We start from the raw sequence: 26,060 nt of genomic DNA on the forward strand, positions 1-26,060 counted from the left end.
ATCACTTTATCATTCTTCACCTACTCCATCATTACTTTACTTCTGTAATTTCATTGATATTGAATGGGACTGCCTTAGTGCAAAACGATTAGATGGGGCATAATTTGTTAAATATGTTCAAAAAGAGGAAAAATCGCAGAAAGTTAGAGAAATCAATGTACAAGTCGTGAGGGCTGCCAGTCAATATTAGGGTAGCAGAAGTCCTCCATGTCAATAACCCAGTTATTTTTGCACTTTTCCAAAATCTGCCTCCTGATCTGCTCCTTAGTGTCTCTGTTGCTATTGTGGGAGTGGGGTGGGGGTGTTTGGGAAATCTATAGAATTATCCCAATAGTGGTTGCTCCCTTCCTGTTTCTGACTTCCACACACATTGACCCAGTTGATGATCCCTCTATGATGTCCTCCCTTTCTGCAATTGTGATACCAACTGAGATTGACAATACCACTCCTCCACCACTTTCAACTCCCTTCCTGTTACTTCTGAGACGTCTAAACTCCCAGAATATCCAGCAACCATTCCTGCCCCTGTGATAGCCAAGTCTCCATAATGGCCAAAATATCATACTTCTGTATACTGATTCATAGTCTAAGTTCATCCTCCTTTGTTCCTGATACTTCTTGCATTAAAATAGACACATTTCAACATAACTAACTGACTGCAATTATGCCCTATGCACAACCTATTCTTCTTCCAGGTTCTCTACACATTGCATCTACATTTACACCAACTGCTCCATCTTCTGATCTATCACTCTGGTTCCCATACCCCTGTCAACCCTCCTGAACAGCCCTAACAAATTTTCTCACAAGGATATTGGTCCCCCTCACGTTCAGGTGTAACCTACTTCTTTTGTGCAGGTCATATCTTTCCCAGAAGAGATCCTATATGATCCATAAATATGAAACCCTGCCGCCTGTACCAAATTCCTCAGCGACACGGGCATCTACCAAATCATCTTATTCTTACCCTAACTGGCACAGGCAGTAACCCAGAGGTTACTACCTTTGAGATCCTGCTTTTCAGTTTCCTACCTAGATTCCTATGTTCTCTGTTCAGGACATCATCTCTTTTCCTCCCTAAATCGTTGGTATCAATATGTTCCATGAATTCTGACTGCTAACCCTCCCCCTTAAGGATGCTGTGAACCGAATCTGATACATCCCTGACCCTAGCACCTAGGAGGTGACATATTTCTAGGAGTCTCCTTCACCTCCACAAAATCTCCGGTCACTTCTCCTAACTATTGAATCTCCCATCACCACCACTCTCCTCTTCTCCTTCCTTCCATTCTGATGCACAGTGCAAGGCCCAGTGCCAGAGACCAGCTCGCTGTGGCATTCCCATGCTTGGGTACTCACCCAACATTATACAAAGTGGTGCAACATACTAAGGAAAAAATACACTACTAAATATTAGCTAATGATTCCACCAAATTAATAATTCATCATTATATAAAATAATATATGTCTCCTTTAAACTGCATACTATATTCTTACCTGCAAGAACTCCTCTTTGAATTTGAATTATTAGATTCTTGCTCAGTGTAGTCAGTGGGGAGCCCAAACGTTGCTCTAGTCTTTCCACATTCTGTAGATCAGTCACCTTGAAAACATATTTAGGGGACAGTGAAATCTGTGTCAGTTCATTGTCATCTGCGTCTCCTGAACCAATGGCGAAAGGCGCTACCCCGGCCTCTTTCAGTTCCAAGGCTGCCTGACCAACATCATCCGCTGACCTGCTGGCAGTGAGGAGGATCAAGAACTGGGGCACACCTTCATCCACCCTGCTTCCAGCGGATCTAGTGAAGATGTTATGCTTGACATAGTCCAGTGCTTTACCAGTGTTGGCTCTTTGCCCTCCTTTTGGCCCAATATTATTTATTGCTCGCTTCACATCCTCTTTAGTTGTGTAGGAGTTCAGGTAGAAGTTTACAGTGGGGTCTTCACTGTACTGAACCAAACCAACCTGGACTTTGTCATTTCCAATGTCTAGAGTGTCAACCACTCTGGAGAGGAACCTTTGAATTGATTGGAATGCAGGTCGGACATTATCTGATCCATCAATGAGGAAAACAATATCCCTCCGAGCAGACTCTGCAAAACAGAAAACAAACAAGTTTATGCTTTATACTTGACATTGGCTGGATAAATAAAGCAGTGTTCATTCATCTGCAGAAAGCACCAACAATTTTTGCTATTTGAATTAGATGTATGTCATTAGATTAATATTATTTTTACTTTCTGATTTTGGATTTTCTTTGATTACAATGATGTCCTGCTCAATTCCATCCCATGTGACAAGCTCAGCTCTCTGCCGGCTAGAGGTAATCTCAGAGGCTTTTATAGAAGGAGTGTATCTAGAACATATAGTCCAGGACTAACTCAATGTCTTAATGATGTAGAAGTTTGAAATCCTCCAGTCATGTTCTTAATTATAGTGACCTATTACGTGCGCAGGTGAATTTTGAACAATTTAGTAGGTGGGAGGTTATTGCATGCTTATGATACAGTGCAGATATCTAGCCTTTAGATTCCTCATGTCTTTGGGACAATTTTCAGTCAGGTCGCACATATTCAAGAGGGACACCTTGGAACTCAGGCCAGCATCCCATTGCAGAGGTTAATTGGGATAAGTATTAAATGGGATTGATAGAGAGACTGGTACTAAGGTAAAGCATTTGAGAGAAAATAAAAGAGGAGAAACGGAGGGTTGTGATAAGAATGGCAGAGATATAGTTCAGAGGCTCAGGAGGCTGCAGACGCTGGAACCTGGAGCAATAAACAGCCTACTAGATAAACTCAATGGGTCGAGTAGCATTTGTGGGAAGAAAGAAATTGTTGATATTTTAGGTTGAATCTCTGCATAAGATCTACATCTATATATTTAACCTGAGAATAACAGATAAAATTGAAAAGTATTTATTCAAACAATGTACGAGTCAGGAGAGTGGGAAAGAATTATACCACTATAATTAGAAAAGTATTCTTTCAAATAAAGAGTGTACCTTTCATAATAAGAATATTTTAAATTCTGTAATGCTTCAAATATCCCATGCTTGGACCACATCCCCATCACATTGTCAACAATCAGGATGCAGACTTGCAGACCAACCTATTTTTCCCCCACAGCCCCACAAATTGACCAAATTATTGCATCCATTCTTGCTTCTTCCTCCTCTGTTCACAGGGTGTATAAAGCATCACTTCCTCTACTTTTCAATCTTGTGTGTAGGTCTCCGTTATTGGTCTTTGGTCCCCCTGTCACTTTGATTGTAAAAAATTGTCCGCAGCAATAAATAAATGTGATTGCTGCTTAACTAATGGTATGTGCTTGAAACGCTGCTGCAACACAGTTTTGCATGTACTTGTGCACATCACAACAATCTCAAATTTGAGATTCATGATATTGTTAAATAGTATACAACATCTAGACTATAACTTATTAAATTATGGACACAAAGTCTGCAAATACTGTAAATTCAAAGCAACATACACAAAATTCTGGAGGAACTCAGAAGTACTTATTAAACTTATTCTTGAGACTTTAGATATTCAGCAGCTTCATGATAACTCAATTAAGCAGAAGGATCACACTGGTAATACTATTTAACACTTCTACATTGTAAGGCCAAGCACACTAAGGGATGAATTTACATAACTATGATTTTTATTGTATCAAATTAATAACCTTTCATTATAAATGTTTGAAGCTTGACTTCTTTTAACTAGGAATGAGATTTTTTTTTTACCTTTAAGAGCAATTGTCCCGATTTGAATTATCTGTTCTTTGCGCAGCAGTGTCAATGGTGAATCCAGATGTTGCTGTACTGTTTCCACATCCTGTAGATCAGACACCTTGAAAGTATATTCAGGGGACAGTGAAATCCGTGTCAGTTCACTGTCATCTGCGTATCCTGAACCGATAGCAAAAGGTGCTACCCCGGCCTCTTTCAGTTCCAGGGCTGCCTGACCAACATCATCAGCTGACCTGCTGGCAGTGAGGAGGATCAAGAACTGGGGTACACCTTCATCAACCCTGCTTCCAGCGGATGTCGTGAAGATGGTCTTTTTGACATAGTCCAGTGCTTTACCAGTGTTGGCTTTTTGCCCTCCTTTTTGCTTGAGATTATTTACCACATCTATCACATCCCTTTTTGTTGTATAGCTATTTAGGTAGAAGTTTACACTAGGGTCTTCGCTATACTGAACCAAAGCAATTCGGGCTTTGTCACTTCCAATGTCAAGGTTGTCAACCACTCTGATGATGAATTTTTGAATCGAGGGGAAAGCTGATCTGACGTTTTCTGATCCATCAATAAGGAACACAACATCTCTCTTAGCAGCTTCTGTAGGAAATACATAATACACAGTAAAAGTTAAATTGTTTAAAGCAATGAAGGAAGTCATTTGGCTCTTTGCATTTGTATTATCTCTGTGGAATAAACCAATATTCACTCCTGAGAAGTGATCATAAAATTCTAGGCTGACAATTCGGTGCCATACTCAGGGAATGCTGCATAGACTTTAAAGTCCAACATTGAACTGTGACTTCATTTATTCTATCGGAGGATGCAGAGGAATCTACCATATTATTCCAGAGGGAAATTATCTTTAATGGCCTGTTCAATACTCAGTCCCTCAGTCGATATAAAGAACAATCTGATTCTTATCATAATGTCATTTTGGGACGTTCTCATGCAGAAAAAGACTATAACATTTGCTTTCTGAAAAACCAAATGAAATATAGGTTCATAAATACCATTGTTGCAGAAATGCCATTGACTTCAGATCAGGAGATCTTTGTAAATGTAAAATGCACTTATAGCAGTAATAGTAAGAGGACAGAGCTACAATGGCATTGACTCCTTTGAGCTCATCTGCGGAAACTGCTTAATTTCTACCTTTGATATCTCTCTTTTCACTTTTCAGGGTGGATGGGGTTCTGTTGGAGACCCTGACCTGGAGTTACACTTAGTCTTTGGTTCTTTGTGGTGGAGGTACCCACTTCCAGGGGCTCAGGACAGGCCACTTTTTGAAATCCCAAGGACACAGTCTAGAAAACCAGCATGCCTTCAGGATTCCAAAACTTTGCAGCCCTGGGGACGAGCCATTTTTAAGCAGATGCCACCGACTGAAGAATCGTAGGAGAAAACGGAACATCAGATTCTCATTCTCATCTTTTTTTCTCTCTTTCTCTCTCTCTCTCTCTCACACACACACACATATTGGAGGGGAAAGTTTGTTGCCAATTCTCAAGTTAGAGAACTCAGTACAAAGTGACACGATAGACTTTATCATTGCAAATCAGCAAGTTATGTCTCCCCTCGTGCTGTGAAAGGGGACATATCTCTGTCTCTTTATTGAGGAGAGAGAGTCTGTGGTATGTTGAATTGTCAGATGAACAATTAGTTTATGTTGTTCTGCAGATCATGGTCTTTCTTGGGAGCTTTGCCATTGCTTGCCTGGTGGGTGGAGGGTGCTGATGCTTTTTGCTGGAGTAAGTGGGAGAGGAGAGATTCGATGCCTTGCTGCTGCTTGTGTGTGAGAGTGGGTGTGGTGGGGGCTCTGGCATTCTAACGATCGTACTGTCACTTATTCTTTGGGGCACTCTTCTGCCTTCGTAGATGTTGAGGAAGAAGAAGAATTTCAGGATGTATATTGCAAACATTTTTTGAATACTAAATGGAACCGTTGAACTATTGAATATCCAATGCAAGATATTCAATTAACTGCAAAATACTTCAACACAGCCGGAGTTTGGGACAGGCATTATATAAATGCACTTTTCTCTCTTTGTACCGTGATATTGAAGCAAATGCATACACATCTAACATAGTATATGGCAATAGACTTAAATAAGTTATTGCTCCATCTTACAGGTACTTCATTCTTAACGCATTCTAAATAACTAATAATGATGTCATTGACAGAGAATTGTTTCAAAGGTAACAAAAGGTGTTTTTATACCATTTAACAAATAATTACAATTGGCATTGAATCAAAACTAATGATACATAACCATGCTCAAAATTTATACTTGAAGCAATATTACCCAATTAATCACACTTGATGGGACACTTGTTATAAGCAACTAACTGTTTTGGAGATACCATACTTGGAGGTTGTTTAGATAAAATAATGAGAGAGATAAGCAAAATTTCTGACCTTCAGTAACTTAGGAGACGTTTGAATTTCTAATGATTTACCCAGCTTCTCAATGCCAGGTTTACAAAACCTTAGTCTGCCAAGATATAACCAATGCCACTGGGAAGTATTTAAGACAAGGAATGCGACCCTTAATCATTATTTTTATTACACCTTAAACTGAGTAATTAATTTTGTGTTAACATTTTCCTTCTCTATGAGGAATCTGAAATACCCTCAGATTAGAGTGACACAATAGTATGGTATTCAGAGCTCCAGAGATGGCTTGAAATCTTAAACTTGGGTTTCTGGTAAAGAAAAAATCACTAGTAGTAGCAATCACATCAGAAAAAAGTAAGATGCTCTGTATCACTCGGATTGTTAATGGGTGTGCTGATTATGGGCATGGGGGAAAACCTACTGGCTAGAATTTTTTGATGTTCAACAAATTAACAATTAGCCATTCAAAGGGAAGTATAGCCCTGCAATATCATGGTAAATATTAACACCAATTAAATTTATTCTGGCACAATAATAATATATAATTGAGCTGATATTATCATTGCATTTTGTAAAAATTAAAATGCAAATTGAGAAATCTGAAATAAAAACAGAAAATGCTGTAAACACACAACAGGTCAGACAGCATCTGTGGAAGGAAGACCACAGTTAACATTCAGATCTGAGACATTAACTCTGTTTTTTCTTTCTATAAATACTGCTTGATCTTCTGAGAGGTTTAGAGCATTTATACTTTACTTCATTATATTCTGTGATCCAAAAATATTTTCCTTTAAAACAGAAATGGCACTCTCACCTCTAGCCTCCGTTTTTCTGATTTGAATTATCTGATCTTTGTTCAGCCGTGTCAATGGCGTCTCCAGATTTTGGTATAGTTTTTCCACATCCCGTAGATCAGGCACCTTGAAAATATAATTAGGGGACAGTGAAATGTATGTCAGTTCATTGTCATCTGCGTCTCCTGAACCAATGGCGAAAGGTGCTATCCCGGCCTCTTTTAGTTCCAAGGCTGCCTGACCAACATCATCAGCTGACCTGCTGGCAGTGAGGACGATCAAGAACTGGGGTACACCTTCATCCACCCTGCTTCCAGCAGGTCTAGAGAAGATGTTCTGCTTGACATAGTCCAGTGCTTTTCCAGTGTTGGCTCTTTGCCCTCCTTTTGGCCCAATATTACTTATGGCTCGCTTCAGATCCTCTTTAGTTGTGTAGGAATTCAGATAGAAGTTTACAGTGGGGTCTTCACTGTACTGAACCAAACCGACTCGGACTCTGTCACTCCCAACATCAAGATTGTCAACCATTCTGGAAATGAATTGCTGAATTGAAGAGAAAGCAGGTCTGACATTTTCTGATCCATCAATGAGGAACACAACATCCCTCTTAACAGTTTCTGTAGGAAATGGAATTAAAAAATTCAGATAGCCATTTTCTGTAAAAGTTGCAGATTTATATTACACATCTTTAAATCTGAACCATCTAATTTTCATATTTTCATTAAAAATAATGCATGTGTTTACTAAATTAGGAGATGATAAACCTGAAAATAAGAACAGGACGTACTATCACCAAAAAGATAGCATGTTACTGAATGGACTACCGAAGGTTAGTTTTGCCAGTTATGCTCATGGTCTTGTTGCATTAACTTACCTCAAAAATGGTCAATTAAAATGTAAGTAAATATTTGAGGCTGTTTATTTAACTCACTGGTAAGCCCTCATTCTAGTGTCATCTATGTGCCTACATAATGTGCCTATGTGCCTATATCGGACAAAGTCAGCATGGATTTGTGAAAGGAAAATCATGTCTGACGAATCTCATAGAATTTTTTGAGGATGTAGCTAGCAGAGTGGATAGGGGAGAACCAGTGGATGTGGTATATTTGGATTTTCAAAAGGCTTTTGACAAGGTCCCACACAGGAGATTAGTGTGCAAACTTAAAGCACACAGTATTGGGGGTATGGTATTGATGTGGATAGAGAATTGGTTAGCAGACAGGAAGCAAAGAGTGGGAATAAACGGGACCTTTTCAGAATGGCAGGCAGTGACTAGTGGGGTACCGCAAGGCTCAGTGCTGGGACCCCAGTTGTTTACAATATATATTAATGACTTGGATAAGGGAATTAAATGCAGCATCTCCAAGTTTGCGGATGACACGAAGCTGGGCGGCAGTGTTAGCTGTGAGGAGGATGCTAAGAGGATGCAGGGTGACTTGGATCGGTTGGGTGAGTGGGCAAATTCATGGCAGATGCAATTTAATGTGGATAAATGTGAAGTTATCCACTTTGGTGGCAAAAATAGGAAAGCAGATTATTATCTGAATGGTGGCCGATTAGGAAAAGGAGAGGTGCAACAAGACCTGGGTGTCATTATACACCAGTCATTGAAAGTGGGCATGCAGGTACAGCAGGCGGTGAAAAAGGCGAATGGTATGCTGGCATTTATAGCGAGAGGATTCGAGTACAGGAGCAGGGAGGTATTACTGCAGTTGTACAAGGCCTTGGTGAGACCACACCTGGAGTATTGTGTGCAGTTTTGGTCCCCTAATCTGAGGAAAGACATCCTTGCCATAGAGGGAGTACAAAGAAGGTTCACCAGATTGATTCCTGGGATGGCAGGACTTTCATATGAAGAAAGACTGGATGAACTGGGCTTGTACTCGTTGGAATTTAGAAGATTGAGGGGGGATCTGATTGAAACGTATAAAATCCTAAAGGGATTGGACAGGCTAGATGCAGGAAGATTGTTCCCGATGTTGGGGAAGTCCAGAACGAGGGGTCACAGTTTGAGGATAAAGGGGAAGCCTTTTAGGACCGAGATTAGGAAAAACTTCTTCACACAGAGAGTGGTGAATCTGTGGAATTCTCTGCCACAGGAAACAGTTGAGGCCAGTTCATTGGCTATATTTAAGAGGGAGTTAGATATGGCCCTTGTGGCTACGGGGATCAGGGAGTATGGAGGGAAGGCTGGTGCAGGGTTCTGAGTTGGATGATCAGCCATGATCATAATAAATGGCGGTGCAGGCTCAAAGGGCCAAATGGCCTACTCCTGCACCTATTTTCTATGTTTCTATAATTAATCAATAATTCCACATTTAGAAGAATGAGGGGTGTCCTCATTGAAACCTATCGAATGTTGAAAGCCCTTAATTGAGTGGATGTGGAAAGGATGTTTCCAATGGTGGGAGAGCCTAAGACCAGAGGGGACAGTCTCAGTATAGACAGGCATCCTTTTAGCATGGAGATGAGGAGGAATTTCTTTAGCCAGGGAGTCGTGAATCTATGGAATTTGTTGCCACAGGTGGCCGTGGAGGCAAAGTCATTGGGTTATTTAAGGCAAAAGCAGATTGATCTTGATTAGTCAATGGCATAAAGGGATATGGGGAGAAGGCAGGATATTGGGGCTGAGAGAGAAAATGGACCAGCCATGACAATATGGTGGACCAGACTCCATGGGCTAAATGACCAAATTCCATCCTCTGTCTTATGGTCATAATTCTAAATCCAATGCAGAGTATCTTTTGATGTAACTCTGCTCCCAATTCTGACAAGCAGAGTATATTCAAATGAATAAAAAGCTATTTTATCCATTCAACAGGTGTAATTTTATCCTAGCACTCCTCCTATGTTAAATCGACTTAATTTTTCACATCTGCCACATTATATTTGACAAGCACTTAAGAATATTTGTTATAAAAAATGTATGTGATATAGTAGTTCTGTCTTTGAACAGGAATTTTTCTGCAAGGATTTGAACATAGCGCATAGAACAGTACAGCACAGGAACAGACTCTGTAGCCAATAATGTCTGTGCTGAACACAATGCCAAATTTAACTAAGTCTCTCCCTCCACATTCATATGGGTACCTAAAAGCCTCTTAAACATCATTACTGTACCTGCTTCCACCCCAACAGTGCTTTCTAGCCTCCTGACACTCCCTCTGCACTTGTCCCTGCAAAACTTCCTTTAACATGCCCCATTAGCTTTTAAAATATTTTGATTTGGTGTAATAAAAACTTATTAGCAACTATTAGTTCTATCTCGCAATGGAAAGGAGAGTAATTGGTGAAGTTCGCAAGCACAGAAAGGTATCGAGGCCAAATCAAGGAGTGATGTATTGCTTGTGGGGCCACAGAGATCAAGATATATGGGTAGAAAGCGGGAAGAAAATCTGGAATATGAGTTATTAGTCATGATCACATTGAATTGCAGAGCAGGTTCAAATTACTAAATAGTTTACACCTGCTTTTATTTTTGGCTGCTATGCAAATCCAAGCTCCTTTGCAACAGTGGCTCCAAATAAATATATTCATAACTACTGCTGGTATGAGGAGTGACAACAGCTCCAAGGTCTCAACTGGTACTTTCAGTCACTGGAGTCCAGGTATTGATCTTCCTGTGTGTCATTGGCATGGTGATGTGAAACAGAGAAGCAGGCTGACTGACCAAACCTCACTACAGTCCTGAAGAAGGGTTTCGGCCCGAAATGTCCACTGTTTACTCTTTTCCAGAAAAGAAAGCTGTTTTTTCAGGGTCCATGAAACCTGTTCATAAAGATCATTTGATCTCATGCTACAAAAGTGTGCAAAAGGAATGAGTGAATAATCCCGTCGAAGTTTAGGCATTGGTCCTATTGAGTTCATTCTGGTGTGTCAGTTAAAAAAAAGCCAGAAAAGTGGGCAGATGCTTGGATCACTATTATGGTGCTATCATCATGTGGTACTAAACATAATAACCCATCCAAATGATGATGCCAAGAGAAAGCAGGGCTTCAAAATGAATGTAATTACACTTCATATGTAACTGATGTGGGAGCTCTGGTGAAATGTGTTCTTACATATATCTCACTAATATTCTCAAATGACTTCTTGGGCCATATATTCTTTTGATGGGTGGTGGGGTGATGGACAGGAGAGGTGTTGAAGGTGGGTAAAGGGAAAATAAACAAGTTGGAGAAAAGTTGGAGGGTTCCACTGCTCCTCAATTCATCCTATACTTACATTCCTCTTTTTCTGCAATGATGGTATGGAGGTTTGTCCATAGGACATGCTATATCTGCTTCTAAACAGATATTAACACAGTTGCAGAGGCAAAGGTTATTTTGCCCCTACCCTGTTCCACCATTCAATGTCTGATCTACACCTTCACTACAGAAGTCAGCTTTCTCCATACGATTCTTTAACTGCTTTACATAGAATAGTATTGCACAGTACTGGCCCTTTAGCCTACAATGTTGTGTGAACCTTTTAACTTACTCTAAGATCAATCTAACCTTTGCCTCCCACTTAGCCCTCTATTTTTCTTTCATCCATGTGCCTTTCTAAGAGTCACTTAATTGTCCCTAATGTATCTGCTGCTACCACTCCACTAGAACTGCATTTCACATGTCTAGTATTCCCCGTGTAAACAACTTACCATTGGCATCCGTCCTACACTTACTTCCAATCACCTTAGAATTATGGCCCCTCATATTAACCATTTCCACCCCGCAAAAAGTCTCTGGCTAACCACTCGATCTATGCCTCTTATCATCTTGTATACCTCTCTCATTCACCTTCGCTTCAAAGAGAAAAACCCAGAGTATCCTCCTAAGACTCCAATCCGGGCAACATTCTGGTAAATCTTCTCTGTGCCCTTCCACATCCCTCCTATCAGAACTGAACATAATACTCCAAGTGTGGTCTAACCTGAGTTTTATAGAGCTACAACATTACCTGTGGCTCTTGAACTCAATCCCTAGACTGGTGCCTGACCTGGTGAGTTCCTCCAGCATTTTGTGTGTGATGCTCAATATTTCCAGCATCTGCAGAAATACTTGTTTCTCCACTTTGCATTCACTACTGCCATTGAATATATAAATGATTTCCAGCTTTGCTTTCTGAAGATTCTTCAACCTGAAAAGTCATCTCGGTTTCACTTCTCACAGATGCAGCTGACCTGCTGAGTTTTCCTAGCAATTCTTTTCCTTTTATTTCAGATGTCCAACACCTACAGCTCTGATGAATCATCAAGGAAGGATAGCTATATTCCCAGATTCTATAGAAACCTTTCTCAAATCTTATAGTGAAGTCTTATTGTATGGAACATGAAAGCAACAGGAAAGGGATATTCTCACAACTACTTACACAATATAATGGAATAAATTTACCAAAACTTCTTACCTTCCTCAAAAATAACCACTGTTCTCATCCTTGATAAAAGCTCCTGTTGAATGCCTGATAGATCTTGGAAGTCACTCATGATTAACATAAATGTTGAGTCATGCACAATCTGTTGGAGCTCTGATGTGTCTGCGTTCTTGGCTCCGACAGTGATGGGCACAATACCAGCTAGTTTCACCCTCCCTGCAGCTGGTCTAACGTCATCCCTAGATTTCCCAGCAGTGATGAGCACCAGAATCTGTGAAGCACCAATATCTCTTCTGCTACCTGCAGATGGACTGAAGACATCCCTAGCAACAAAGTCCAAAGCCACACCCGTATTAAGGGGTCTTCCTGTTTTTACTGGGAGTCTTCGGATTGCTTCCAGGACGTCATCTTTAGTTAAATAAGCATCGAGGCCAAATTCAACACTTGGGTCAGAACTATACCGAACCACAGCAACTTTATCTTTGTCAGGTCCAATCTCAAGATGCTGGACCACTTTTATCAGAAATTCACGGACTTGATAAAATGATTGTCCCATTCCAGCAGAACCATCGATTAGGAAGACAACGTCCCTCTTCAATGCTAAAATAATGTTTTAAAATTGATAGAAACGTTATGAAAATCTACCAATAAAATCTACAAATGACAGTAAATCAACATATAGAATGAAGAAACATGAGTTTAAAATATTTAAATCATAGGAAGTATTAGGGATGTAGTTAAATTCTGAATTAGCTTTAATGGAATGTATTTCAAAATGCAGAATATAATGCACCAATGCTACCACAAATTATGCAGGCTCTACCAACTGCATGTGGGCTTTCCAGGTATAAAGATGAACTCTGCCCCTGAAGACATTACAGGATAGCTATGATATTATAAAAGCTGTCGCTCAGTTTTGGACCTTCATGTTTCAGTGTCATAGTCATATTCTGTGTTCATTTTTTTTCTGTTTTGGGCTCTAGAAGAAAAGTTCAAAAACTAAGGAAGAGGGCTGCTAGGAAGCAGTGCCACAATTAGTGCCGTTGTCTTACATCTTTGGCAATATGGATTAAATCCTGATCGTATTGGTATCTACGTAGGGTTTTTACTTTCTTTCTAGGGATACATAGGCTTCCTCCAATTACTTCTCTATCACAAAACTGTACTAGCAGTTTAACTGGCTGACGAAAAATATTCCACAATGTAGGTATCTGCCAAACGAACAAAAGTGGAGTGATCGGTGTGTGAGAGAGAGATTAAGAGAGGGATTGGGACATGGCATTGCTCTGATGTGAAATAGTACAGATACAGACTGAATTAACTGTTTCAATAATAGGATTCTCCAAGAACACAAAGTACAGGTGCTGAGCAATCTGCAAGGGCTTAAATTAAATGACAAAGGGATTTCTTAGCTGCTGCTGCTTCTTTTTTTTAACTAGAACTCAAGATTTAGACTTAGTAGCCTTAAAAGGACATGGTTCTTTCTTTCCTCTCCTTTCTATAAGTGTATACCTCAGATAAATATTATGTGGAGATTTGTGACAAATATGATTATATGATATACATGTACTGTATCTGAAATACATCTTATGGAAATGTTTGTTTGATGATGAACTTCAATAAAAAATAAATTACAAAGAAAAACCTGCTTTCAAATAATATAACCTGACTCGTTAAAGCATCATCATGTATTAACACAGATACCTTGTTTTCTTATAGTTACAGCCTGAAAAAGGCAAATTCTGACACAGAAAACTAAAATGTCCAAGCAAAGTATGCATTCCTCAAAAAAAAGTAGTAGGATCCTAAAAACTTTTGCCTACTGAAACTAGTTATTTGGAGGTATTGTTTGAAAGTGGTCTTAAGTATGCAAGTTTATAGCTTAACATTAATATCAATTAGCACTATCCACTAAGAGAACTGGCATTCTGAATAACATAGCAAGATGTGAGAACAAATTCTACTCATTTTTTGACAAACAATATACCTAAAGGTACTTCAGTGACTCCTCCATGAATCAATGATCTGGCAGATGAAGCCACGGCTTCCTGGATGGAGCTCAGACGTTCAAAAGCATCTACTTGGAAAGCCGTTTGTCCACTGAATGCAATACGCTTTACCTCCTCCACATCTGCGTTACTCACTCCAACGGCAATGGTAAGAATGCCTCCTCGTGCCAAAGCTTCTGCAGGTCGTCTAACATCATCAACAGACCTTCCAGCTGTAACAACTACCAATAACTGGGGAACGCCTTCCTCTATCCTACTCCCCGAGGCTCTGGAAAAGAAGTTTATACGTACATAGTCCATCGCTGCCCCAGTGTTCAGAGGCCTGCCACCTATCAGCTTGAGCCCACGTACATGGTTCAAAACTTCAGACTTTGTGTTGTAACTGTTTAGATAAAATTGAGGTCTTGCATCATTACTGTACTGTACCACAGCTACTCGCACACTGTCTGTTCCAATGTTCAGTTCTTCAATTATGCTTGTGATGAACTCACGGAGAAATGTGAAGTATACATTGCCAACGTTACTTGATCCATCAATAAGGAACACAATGTCTCTCTGATTCAATGCTTGTGTCACAACTGAAAAAAGAAGATACTTTGTGATCTATTATATATTGTACAAAATCAAAGTTACCTAACACCTGGAAGAAATCAGTTCTCACTGAAAGGTAACTTGACGTTAACAGATGCTTATTGTAGCCAATTTATGTAACAGACTTGAAGGCCAATTTGTATGTACTTCTGTCTCATTCGGAGAAGCCAAGTTGTTTCCCAATGATTAAAATGAAATCTAAGAGGAAGATATCAAGAGAGTTTGACAGAAGGGTAAAAGCCAAGCAACTTTATAAAACTAATACTTCTTCTTTATCTTTTTAACATGAACAGATAATAATTGTCAATTACCAACTTTAAGTTACAATCAACCCATCCCCTTGATATCTCATTTTCTCATATTGTGAATTATTATTCAAATGTGGAATTCTGAATGGGTGTGACTGGATAGATATTGGGATGTTTCAACAAATGGGTGAGCCTTGAGCGAGGGGACATGGCTGCAAGTTAACAGGACAGTCATTTAAAACTGAGGTATGTCCATAAGACCATAAGATATAACATCAGAATAAGGCCATTTAGCCCATTGAGTTGAAATTGGTTCTTTCAACAGGTGATGAAGCTTTGGAATTTTCTGTCCCAGCGGGTATTGGAAGCTGGATCTTCGTAAGTATTAAAAACAGAGGTGGGTAATATTTAATAGATTTGAGCAACAGAAAGGTACCGGTAAATGGCATAGAAGAGGAGTTGTGGCCAGCATAGATCAGCCATCATCAATATTAAATCGCTTGAAGTACCTGATGCCCTGTTCATACCTTATGTTCCTGTGTTGGAAGATAGAGAATGGTAATTGATAATTGGTTTATTATTGTCAAGAGAGGCAGTGACAAACTTTGTTTTGCATGCCATCTATACAGATGTATGATAAAACATGAGCTGTCACAAAACAGATTTCATGACTTACAGTATGTCAGTGCTATGTAACCTGATTTGGAATAACAGAATGCAGAATATAGTGTTACAGTTACAAATGCAGTACGGGTCAACAGATAAGTTGCAAGCAGAAGTAGGTGCAATGAAGTAGACTGAGGTCATCAAGAGTTCATCGTTATTGTACATTGTTGTCCATGCAAGCATTTTATAACAGTGGGGTAGAAGTTGTCTTTGAGCCCGGTGGTGTGCGTTTTCCAGTTTTGTATTTTCTGCATGATGGAAGTGGGAGAAGAGAGAGTGACCATGGTGGGAGGTGTCTTTAATAACGTTAGCTACTTTCCTGAAGCAGTGAGAACTATGGATTTTGTGATGGAGTGAGCTATGATGGGTCTGTCAGTGACATCCTTTTGTGTCATCTTGTTCTTATTCCTCCCTTAGTGGAGAGAGAGACACCACTGAGTGACAGTTATAAAATCCCACAACCAGCCAGCCAGATTAGATTCAACAGGGAGACCTCAATGATAGCAGATTGACATTGGTCTATGGGACATATATAGCAAGAAAGCCAAGTGATACAATACTCCAATTAGACCATGGGACACATGTATCTTCTAATTGTAGTTGCAATATTTAGAATTAATTTGTGTAGTGTTTAAATTTATCTCTTAAACAGAGGCGATGAGTTATTAATTTCCAAATGAAAGGTAATTGGCGTACTCTTGCCATCCTTTTTTTCCTTATGGAAGCTTTAGTTCACATGATGCACTGCTTTGAAAAATAATTCCTCAAGAATTCCATCAACCCTTGATTAAGTTATTGCACTGTTCAATCAAACATCCATCAGTGTCACAAAAATTGCTGGTGAACATGATTTAGGGAAAAGAATTGACTCTTAGATATGTTAAATATGTTTGATCGGTTTGAATGAGTCCTCAATGAAATAATGGAGAGGCCTGATGAGGGAAATATAACCTTATGGGCTTTGGGAAGGCAGTTGAAAAAGAATGCAGGGTAAAATCCAGAATGTTTGATGTATTTCAGCAGCATAGATTTCAGTTTTTACAGAACAAAATTTGCAGATGATATGCAGCTCACAATTATAAGACCATAAGACATAGGTGCAGAATTAGACTATTCAGCCCATCGAGTTTGATCATGAATGATTTATTTTCCCTCTCTCTTGTCTTCTCCCGATATGTTTTGGCACCTTTGCCAATCGAGAACCTATCAAAATTTGCTTTAAATATATCCAGTAACTTAGCCTCCATAGCCATCTATGGCTAGTTAAAAAGTAAGCACATTCACAAAATTCTGAAGGCCTGGTGAAATGGAAAAGGTCCGGCAGATGGAATTTGAAAGGCAGAAAGGTGAAGTGATTCAACTGTACTTTTAAAATGAAATAAAAGGGGTTGCAATGTAAAAATAAACACTGCAATTTTTAAGTGCCAAGAGCACAAGAAACTCAAAGGTGGATGCACTCTAATTTCAAAAGTCACTAGAAGGATGCTCAAAAATAAGCAGGACAACAAAGCCATGCCAATACCAAATTCTTGGAAGAGAAGACCAATTCAGTACCATCTTTCTGTTGGATATTTCTGTTTTAGTTAATATGGCATGCATGTTTTTACATTCAATGTTACAATCTTCAAAGATGGGTAATCCAGCTGCTTCTTTCCATTAAACAGAAAATACTGAAAATACTCAGATCAAGCTGCATCTGTTGAGAGAGAAATAGAGCTAACGTTTTATTTCTAATAGTAATTCATCTGAACTGGAAAAGTGAGTAAAAAAAGTGTGTGTAAGTTACAGGTTGGGGGGGAGGGGAATGGAGAAAGCAAACAGAATGCCCATGATAGACAGAAGATCAACATTGTCCTGATGCAAATTTGATTAATGCTGTCAAAGACAGGATGATTAACATTTGGGAATCATGGCTGACCCTTGTGGAAAAAGAGATGAAAATGGAGGAGATAAAGATAAAGAGGGGCGAGGGGCGAGGGGGGGGCGGTGGAGAGGGGACGAGAATGAATGAACTATGGCACTGGATCTGTGAGATGTAGGTACAGCTTCTGCTGGAAATCTACAGTGGGAGACGCAAGAGGTGTTGGACTGGTCAGGTGACATTCATGGTGAGAGAAAAACTGAGCTAATTATCTTACAAGAGAAATGACCAGTTCTGAAACAAACAGAAAAAACTGATTATCAGAAGAAGCTAACTTCCTTGCTAAGCTTCAAGCACTGCTGTCCACAAAGGAAAGGAGATCACAATTATTTTGTTCAATGATTCATACACTACTTATGGGCTGAAAGGTTCCTGTGTTTGATAGATCACTCCATGATTCACATGTGCACTTCTCGGCAATGAAAACAAGCTGGTAATGGAATGGACATCCTGCTATGATCTCACCTTTCTTAATGCAAGGACCACCCAATTTTACCTTCAAAACAAATTAATACGTCAGTTTCGTTTCACCAAGCAGACAATAAAGTATTTCATCTCAACAATAATAGGACTCTAAACATAAAGTTAGTGGAAAAAAGTGACACGCAAGATGCCAATACCTTCGGTTGTGATAACTGTAGGCTCTTCAGTAATCACTATGGGAGGACCCAATGTGAGTAACATTGCTGCAATCTCTTTCGGTTTCTGGAGTAGAGCCTGGAAAGTAGGTACCTCAAGTACGAAATGTGGGGCAAATGCAATCTCACGCAGTTCTGCACTATCCGCCTGTAGAGCTCCGACACAAAACGTTACTATAGCTCTTTTCTTGATCTCAAATGCAGGGATTTGAATGCTATCTTGAGATGGTCCAGTAGTGACAAGCACCAGGAACTGGGGGATATTTTGGTCTCCTCGACTCCCTGCAGCTGTGGTAAACTGTTCTCTGAGGACAAAGTCCAGTGCAGCCCCAGTATTACGTGAGGGTCCACCAATCGGTCGCAGCTTTTTAAGAGCAATAGTTAGTTTGCGTTTTTCAGTGTAACTATTTAGGCTAAACTCCGTTTTTTGAATATCACTGTATTGCACGACAGCAACTTGCACTGCATTCGGTCCAATTGAAAATCTGTTAACTACTTTTAAGATAAATTCACGCATTTTCAAAAAGTTTGAAGATCCAACACTAGAGCTGCCGTCCATCAGAAATATAATGTCCCTCCTCCTATCCGGAACTGTAAAACAGTTTTAAGTTAGTTTGATTTTGAAGACATTCCCAAATCTACAAATAAACAAGAACAAACAGGTTAACTTCAACTTCACCTTGGACCTAAATATACGACATTGAAATTTCCTTGGAAGTTTAATTATTCAATAAAAAATACATAGCCTCTTCTCTTGAAAAACTTGATCAGCCCAAAACTGTGTTGCAAACAGATCAGCTTTTAATGTCTATTCTTGTAAAGTTTGAGTGCATCATGATAGAGCCTTGGTGATAGAAAATAGATTACTTTCTAAATTTATTTTCAGGTAAAATTCCTTAAGCAGTGAAACTCCTGTTACTGTACTGGACTGAATTTTGCTAATTCCCATGAGAACTTCATCGGAAATGAATGATTTATTAGCATTCTCACGCTGAATTCTTTCACAGCCTTTGGTTATAGGTTCAAACCCAGGTTTTGGGATGAAAAGTTCTGCTTAACATATTCGTAAAATCTTCATATCCCATGGGAGAAAATTGTGAAATCCTTCAGTGGTTAACATAGATGATAAATATAAACAAGAAAAATAAACAAAGTTATCAAATATGATTATGGCATCATCAGATAACCTCAACTTTGAACCATTCCTTCAAAAACCTGAAGTGCCCCCCAGAATGAAGTGGAATAGGTCAGTAATAAGACCATAAGGTATAGGAGCTAAATTAGGCCACTCGGCCCATTGAGTCTGCTCTGCCATTTGATCATGGCTCTCAACACCATTCTTTTGCCTTCTCCCACAACCTTTCATGCCTTGATCCTTGATTTATCAAATCTATCAATCTCCACTTTAAATACACCCAATGACCTGGTCTCTACAGCCGCCTGTGGCAATGAATCCACAGATTTACCACTGTCTGGTTAAAAAAAATATATATATCCTAATCTCTGTTCTAAATGGATGTACCTCTATTTTGAAATGTGCTTTCTGGTCCTAGACTCTCTCACTATGGGAAATATTCTCTCCACATCCACTTTATCTAGGCCATTCAATATTCGATAGGCTTCAATGACCTCCTGCTACATTTTTCTAAATTCCAGCGAGTACAGGCCCAGAACCATCAAACATTTCTCATATGAAAAGCCTTTCAATCTTGGAATCATTCTCATGAACCACCTCTAAACCCTCTCTAATGTCAGCACATCCTTTTGAAGATAAAGGGCCCGAAACTGCTCACAATATTCCAAGTGAGGCCTCACCAGTGCTTTATAAAGACTCAGCATTACATCCTTGCTTTTATATTCTAGTCCTCTTGAAATGAATGCTAACATTGTATTTGCCTTCCTCACCACTGACTCAACCTGCAAGCTAACCTCAAGAGAATCCTGCACAAAGACTCCAAAATCTCTTTGCAACTCGGATTTTTTGATATTCTCCCAGTTCAGAAAATAGTCTACACTTTTATACCTCAACTGAAGTGCATAACCATGCACTTTCTAACACTGTATTCCATCTGCCATTGCTTTGCCCATTCTCCTAATCCGTCTATGCTCCTCTGTAGCCTCCCTGCTTCCTTAACACTTTTTGCCCCTCCACTTATCTTCGTATTATCTGCAAACCTGGCCACAAGGCCATCAATTCCATCACCAAATTATTGACACACAAAGACATAAAAAGAAGCTGTCATAAGGAGGTGACTGGGAATGGACCCAAGTGCAAGACACAGACACTGAAGTACTGGGGACAGGACTAGGATACAGGCTGAGGGCAAGGACATGGACATGAAAACCAGGAACCAGGAACAGGACTGGACAAGAGAGCTAGGAGCTCGGGCTTGGACTCCGAGCCAGAGATTGGACAAGGACCCAGTACCTGGGTCTTGCCTCTGGCTCAGACACCAGAACTAGGCAAGGACGAGGCTTGGCAGGCAGGCAGGGCGAGGCTGGAGTCTTAGAGACTTGAGGCGGGGCTTAGCAGGAGACTTGAGGTGAGGCTTGGCAGGAGGCAGGAGACTTGAGGTGAGGCTTGGCAGGAGGCAGGAGACTTGAGGCGAGGCTTGGCAGGAGGCAGGAGACTTGAGGCAAGGCTTGGCAGGAGACTTGAGGCGAGGCTTGGCAAGAGGCAGGAGGCTGGAGTCTTCAGGCTTGGGGCTACAGACTCGAGGCGAGGCTTGGCAGGAGGCTGGAGTCTTCAGGCTTGGGGCTACAGACTCGAGGTGAGGCTTGGCAGGAGGCTGGAGTCTTCAGGCTTGGGGCTACAGACTTGAGGCGAGGCTTGGCAGGAGGCTGGAATCTTCACCTGGGCAGTGCGTGGTTCCCCTGGGCAGGGTGCAGTACTCCTGGGCAGGGTGCGAATAACCACCCAACGGAGGCAAGGGACAGGAGGGGACGGAACCAACCATAGGTAATGGCAAGATGGCCTGGCTTACCTGACGGAGGCAAGGGTTAGGAAGGGACAGAACCAACCAGAGGGTAATGGCAAGATGGCCTGACTTACCCGGCGGAGGCAAGGGACAGGAAGGGAGCTAGGTACGGGGTGGCTCCAGGACAAGACAGTAAGACAAGGCAAGGTTTCAGGTAATGCAAGGCAAGACAGAACTTCAGGCGAGGCGAGAGTTACCAGCAAGACAAGGCAGGGCTTCAGGCCAGGAAAGAGAAGGCAGGGGAAGGGATACAAGGAGTAAGGACAAGAACAATCCATCACCCACACCCTGGTCTCTGAAGGTATTTATGCAGCCAGCCCCAATGAGCATCAGCTGCCTCAATTAGAGCTCAACAAGAACAGAAACAGGGTAGACAGGAAAACCTGGAGCAAGGGTCGATGGACCGGACCGTGAACTGGAATATGGACTTCATGGACCGGGCCATGACAGAAGCAGTCCTAACACCAACACCTGTGGACCACATCAGTCAGAAAAGGCTAGTTTTATTCCCTTTCTTTGGCTCCTGCCAATCAGCCAATGTTGTACCCATGCTAGCTAGTATCTTTTCTGTAATACCATGGGTTCTTAGCATGTTAAGCCTCATGTGTGGCTCCATTTCAAAGCCTTCTGAAAATCCACCTATTCTTCTTTGTCTATCCTGCTTGTTATTTCCTCAAAGGATTCGAACAGATTGTTTTTTCTCTTAAGGAAACTATGCTGACTTTGGCCTATTTTACCATGTGCTGCCAGGTATCCCAGAACCCTCAATAAGAGCCTGTTGACATTACATTACCACTTCTAATTCCTTATTCAAAATGTAGCTGGCCATTACCCATTATGCCATTACCCACTTTCTCCAGATCAGTCCACCAATGGTCTGAACCTTCATCCTCTGATTCCCTAGTGGTGGACTGCTAACTGCAAAGAGATTGTGCCCAACTACATGAGGAAAAGCTTTGTGCAGACCTCCCACACAGCTGAACCTGTCTGGATGCAAACAGATTCCTCAGCATAATCTATTTTGCACTTGCAACTGCATGTCTTGGTGCAATATACACAGCAATGGTTCCAATAATGGCTTCTGGGGAAATGATACTGCAGTCAATAGGAGTGTGGTGCAGAATGAGCACAAGCACTCCAACATCATATTGAGTTTAGGTGAGATTGTTATTTTGTTACTGAGAGAAAGACAAGCATTCACTCTCTAAATATTACATTTAGATTGGTCTTTCTCTGTCAATTTTATTCTAAATCAAGTTTAGAACAAAATAAGGCATTTTATTTTTCCAAATCAAGTCTCATCTTTTCTATAGTTTCACACTGGGTTTCGAAAACCACTGTCAAATCAGTCGAAATCAAGATGATTCTTCTCAACAAACCTGAACATAATCTTTCTGTTCTAGAGTCATTGGCAAGAAAGACAACATAACATGTGGAGTTTTATGGAATACTTTATGAGGAAGCTCACAGCGGATGAGAAGGTTCCCAAATTAAAATTGCAACATGCCCCTTCAGAAGGGTGTGCATTAGCAAGGAGCATACCTACCTTTAGCTGCTTCCCAGTATGACCAAATATATCCCTCAACCACCAACCAGGGAAGGAAGCCTGGAAGAATGTATCTCCCTAATCAATTATTCCAATTTGTTTTCCTGGGGGGAAACCAACTCCACAAACATGCTGCCAGTCTCAGCCCATTTAATATTCAGAGTGGAATATGTTATAATCACTGTTAAAGAGGCCAGACTCCCACTCTCTGAGGTCCATGACATATTAAGATATATAAAAATAAAAAAATGTGCCATTGATCTCATTGACTTTGAGAGCACATAGAAAAGAACCTGTAAATTTCAATGAAAGAATCATCTTAGAAAATAATGTGCAAAAGAACTTGAAGCCATGAAGTCCTCAAAGTGAGTGCATTGATTTTGACCTCAATATATTTCACATCCCATACTTTACCTTAATCAAAGGTACTTTATTCCACAATTCAATGTTTAAAATAGAAAAATAGACCACTGAACCCAGTGGATTTATGCCAGTGCATCTTCTGCACACGAGCTTCCCCACTCCCAACTCCACCCTACGACATCTTACTCCATTACATCTCTGGTTCAGCCTGGTTTTAAATATTCTATTGCGATAAATTACCTGTTAAAACAAACATTTCTTTACCTACCTCTACCCCTCTGTCAGCGTTTACCCACCTGCAGAATCTCCAATAACGTTCAATGACTTAAATTTTAACAAGATGACCATCCATAAAGTCTGGTGTTCCAAGCTGGTAACATTGCTGTGTGGTCATTTGCAGTATCATTAACAAAAATCTTCCCAATTGACCATAGGGCTCCTGTATGCCTGTTAGGTTGCAAACAGTTGGGACTAAATTTGGATCATACATACCTTCACTCTGCACCAGAGGTTCAAGATATATTTCCCTTCGGGCCACTGCCGAGACCATTGGTAAAACCTGCTGCTGCAACTGAGCAATATCACGGAATTCGGTGATCAAGGCAGTAAAGGACGGATCAGTTGAAAGCTGAGCAAGTTCATTATTGTCGGCATCTCTACCTCCAATAGAAAATGAATATATACTACCTTGCTTTAGTAATAGTTCTGCCTGATTTATATCATCACTGGACTCACTAGAAATGATAATGACTACTGCCTGTGGGACCCCTTCTGATGCCCTGCTGCCGGCCGACTTGACAAAATGATTGTCGACTAAAAATTGTACGGCCGTGCCAATATTTATTTCATCTCCGCCTTTTGGTTGAAGTCTTTTCACAGCATCCAGAACCTCTGTTTTCGTGGAGTATGTATTTAAATAGAACTCGGTGTTGGGCTCATCGCTGTATTGTACCACACCGATTTGGATTCTGTCAGGGCCGATCTCGAGATTGTCGATCAAATTTACGATAAAATCGCGTATATATTGAAAATTGACACTTCCAACGCTGGCAGATCCGTCAATTAAGAAAATTAGGTCAGCCGATTCTTGCGCTTTAAAAAGAAAGACAAATGCAAAAGGTGAACATGTTAAAACAGGTGACCTCCATGCAAGGATTAACAGCTGAGCACTCTCCCAAAACTCAGCATCAAACTCATCACAGTGAACAGAACATTAAAATAAAGCGGTGTCGGTCAGTCTGCCAGCTTTATGCTTCATTCTGCATTTTTTGACTATTTTAAATACTTACAACTGTTGGGCCAGATTGCTATTCATTTGTGCCTTCCCCAGTCCCTCCCCCACCAAACTGATTCGGAAGTTTTTTTGCGGTTTAATTATTTAATTTTTAAATTTAAATTTAATTAATTAAATTTTGTTTATTTTTTAAAAAAGCAATTTAGAAGTATTCATTCAGCTCTCAGAATTGTGGAGGGGGAGAGGGAATATCAAAAATACAAAGAAACAAATTGGAGTGGAACTGCTGCTTAAAAACGGTGATCTGGCGGCTGGCTGAACAGGGAATGAAAATCTCACTGGACGTGGCAATTCAAAATATAAAGCAGCGGGATAATTTTCAAAGTTCATTTCATTTTTCTCCTTTTTTGCATTTCTTTTCCGGGAGCTTTTTGCTTTCTTTTGAACTGTATATCTGGATGACATTTATTGAGGAGGAAAGTCGTATCAAAACACTGAACCAAGTGGACAAAGTTAACATCAACCGAGTGATACAGAGCGCTGCCTGCAAAGAACAGCTGAGAACCCCTAAGTCGAAATCTGGACAGGAACACATAACTCCGCCAAATTGGGAGTCTGAAAAGATTTTGCAATGAAATTTTTGGAAGGTTTTCTGTAGCGTTATTCTTTCAATTGTTTGCATTTCTATTGATGGGCTGCTTTTTTATTTTATGCTTGACTATTAGACACTTCTGCTCCCCATTTCGAAATACAATATTGATACGAAGCTTGATAATGCATAACAGGGAAGTATCTCATGGGATAACAGCTCAAGCAGTGGAAGTGGGCTGATGAGTCGAAGGAGTTAGCCACTCTTGGTGCACTGACGCTTTTACCAGACTGCATCGGACCAATAATGGCACGCACGTGTGTTAACTGTGGCCCTCTAACAATATAGGAGCTGCAGTTCCAAATGAGACTAATACCCCAAACAGTAGGGGTTAATAGTGCCATGTAGAAGGGGTTAACTAATGTGATAGGAGTGCCGGGAGTAGGGGTGTGGGTGGAAGAGATGGGAAATGGGAATCAGGATGCAGCAGTTGATTAGCAAAGTACAGTTTGGATAACAACACAGTCAAATTGAGAGTAGTTTGGAGAGAACAGGAGAAAATAGGAGGTGAAAATGCAGGATATTATAAAAACGATAAAAGTGATTGGTGAGCTACAGTCTGGATTATGATTCTGAGGAGATTACATGGAACTTGATCAAACATGGAACTTGATTACATGACTGGGTACAGACAAGATTTGCAGTAAAGTGAGTAAAGGACAGAGAGATACCATATGGAAGTTCTGATAGGGGAGAACATTGGAAGGAGAAAGCTCCAGGGAGAAGCATAGGATCTATGAATAGTGCTCTAGTTCAGAAATAACAGAGCTATCAGTAAAGTTCTATGCCACTTCTACACATAGAAAATTGTGCACAGAGGCAAAATGATAGAATATGATAATATGAGCCTCAACTGTCCTGATATAATTTGGGATAGTGAAAGTATAAATGAAGTAGAGAAGAATTTCTAAAGTGTGTTCAGAA

General features: G+C 40.4%; 1 protein-coding gene across 4 annotated transcripts in view; it reads right to left on the reverse strand.

The window, feature by feature from the left end:
• Positions 1 to 26,060, reverse strand: part of LOC140199424 (collagen alpha-3(VI) chain-like) — a 196,715-nt gene that overhangs the window by 123,938 nt on the left and 46,717 nt on the right. For 3 of the 4 annotated variants that reach the window (XM_072261494.1, XM_072261495.1, XM_072261493.1), the window contains exons 4-10: positions 23,746 to 24,345; positions 18,349 to 18,957; positions 14,281 to 14,880; positions 12,327 to 12,893; positions 6,962 to 7,558; positions 3,750 to 4,346; positions 1,498 to 2,094 (exon numbers count right to left, since the gene is read on the reverse strand). In XM_072261494.1, the coding sequence (XP_072117595.1) occupies positions 1,498 to 2,094; positions 3,750 to 4,346; positions 6,962 to 7,558; positions 12,327 to 12,893; positions 14,281 to 14,880; positions 18,349 to 18,957; positions 23,746 to 24,345 (4,167 nt within the window). The remainder of the gene's footprint in view (positions 1 to 1,497; positions 2,095 to 3,749; positions 4,347 to 6,961; positions 7,559 to 12,326; positions 12,894 to 14,280; positions 14,881 to 18,348; positions 18,958 to 23,745; positions 24,346 to 26,060) is intronic. The other variant, XM_072261496.1, reaches the window with a different exon arrangement.

This window comes from Mobula birostris, chromosome 6, assembly GCF_030028105.1.
Source record: "Mobula birostris isolate sMobBir1 chromosome 6, sMobBir1.hap1, whole genome shotgun sequence".
In the NCBI taxonomy this organism is placed as follows: Eukaryota; Metazoa; Chordata; class Chondrichthyes; order Myliobatiformes; family Myliobatidae; genus Mobula; species Mobula birostris.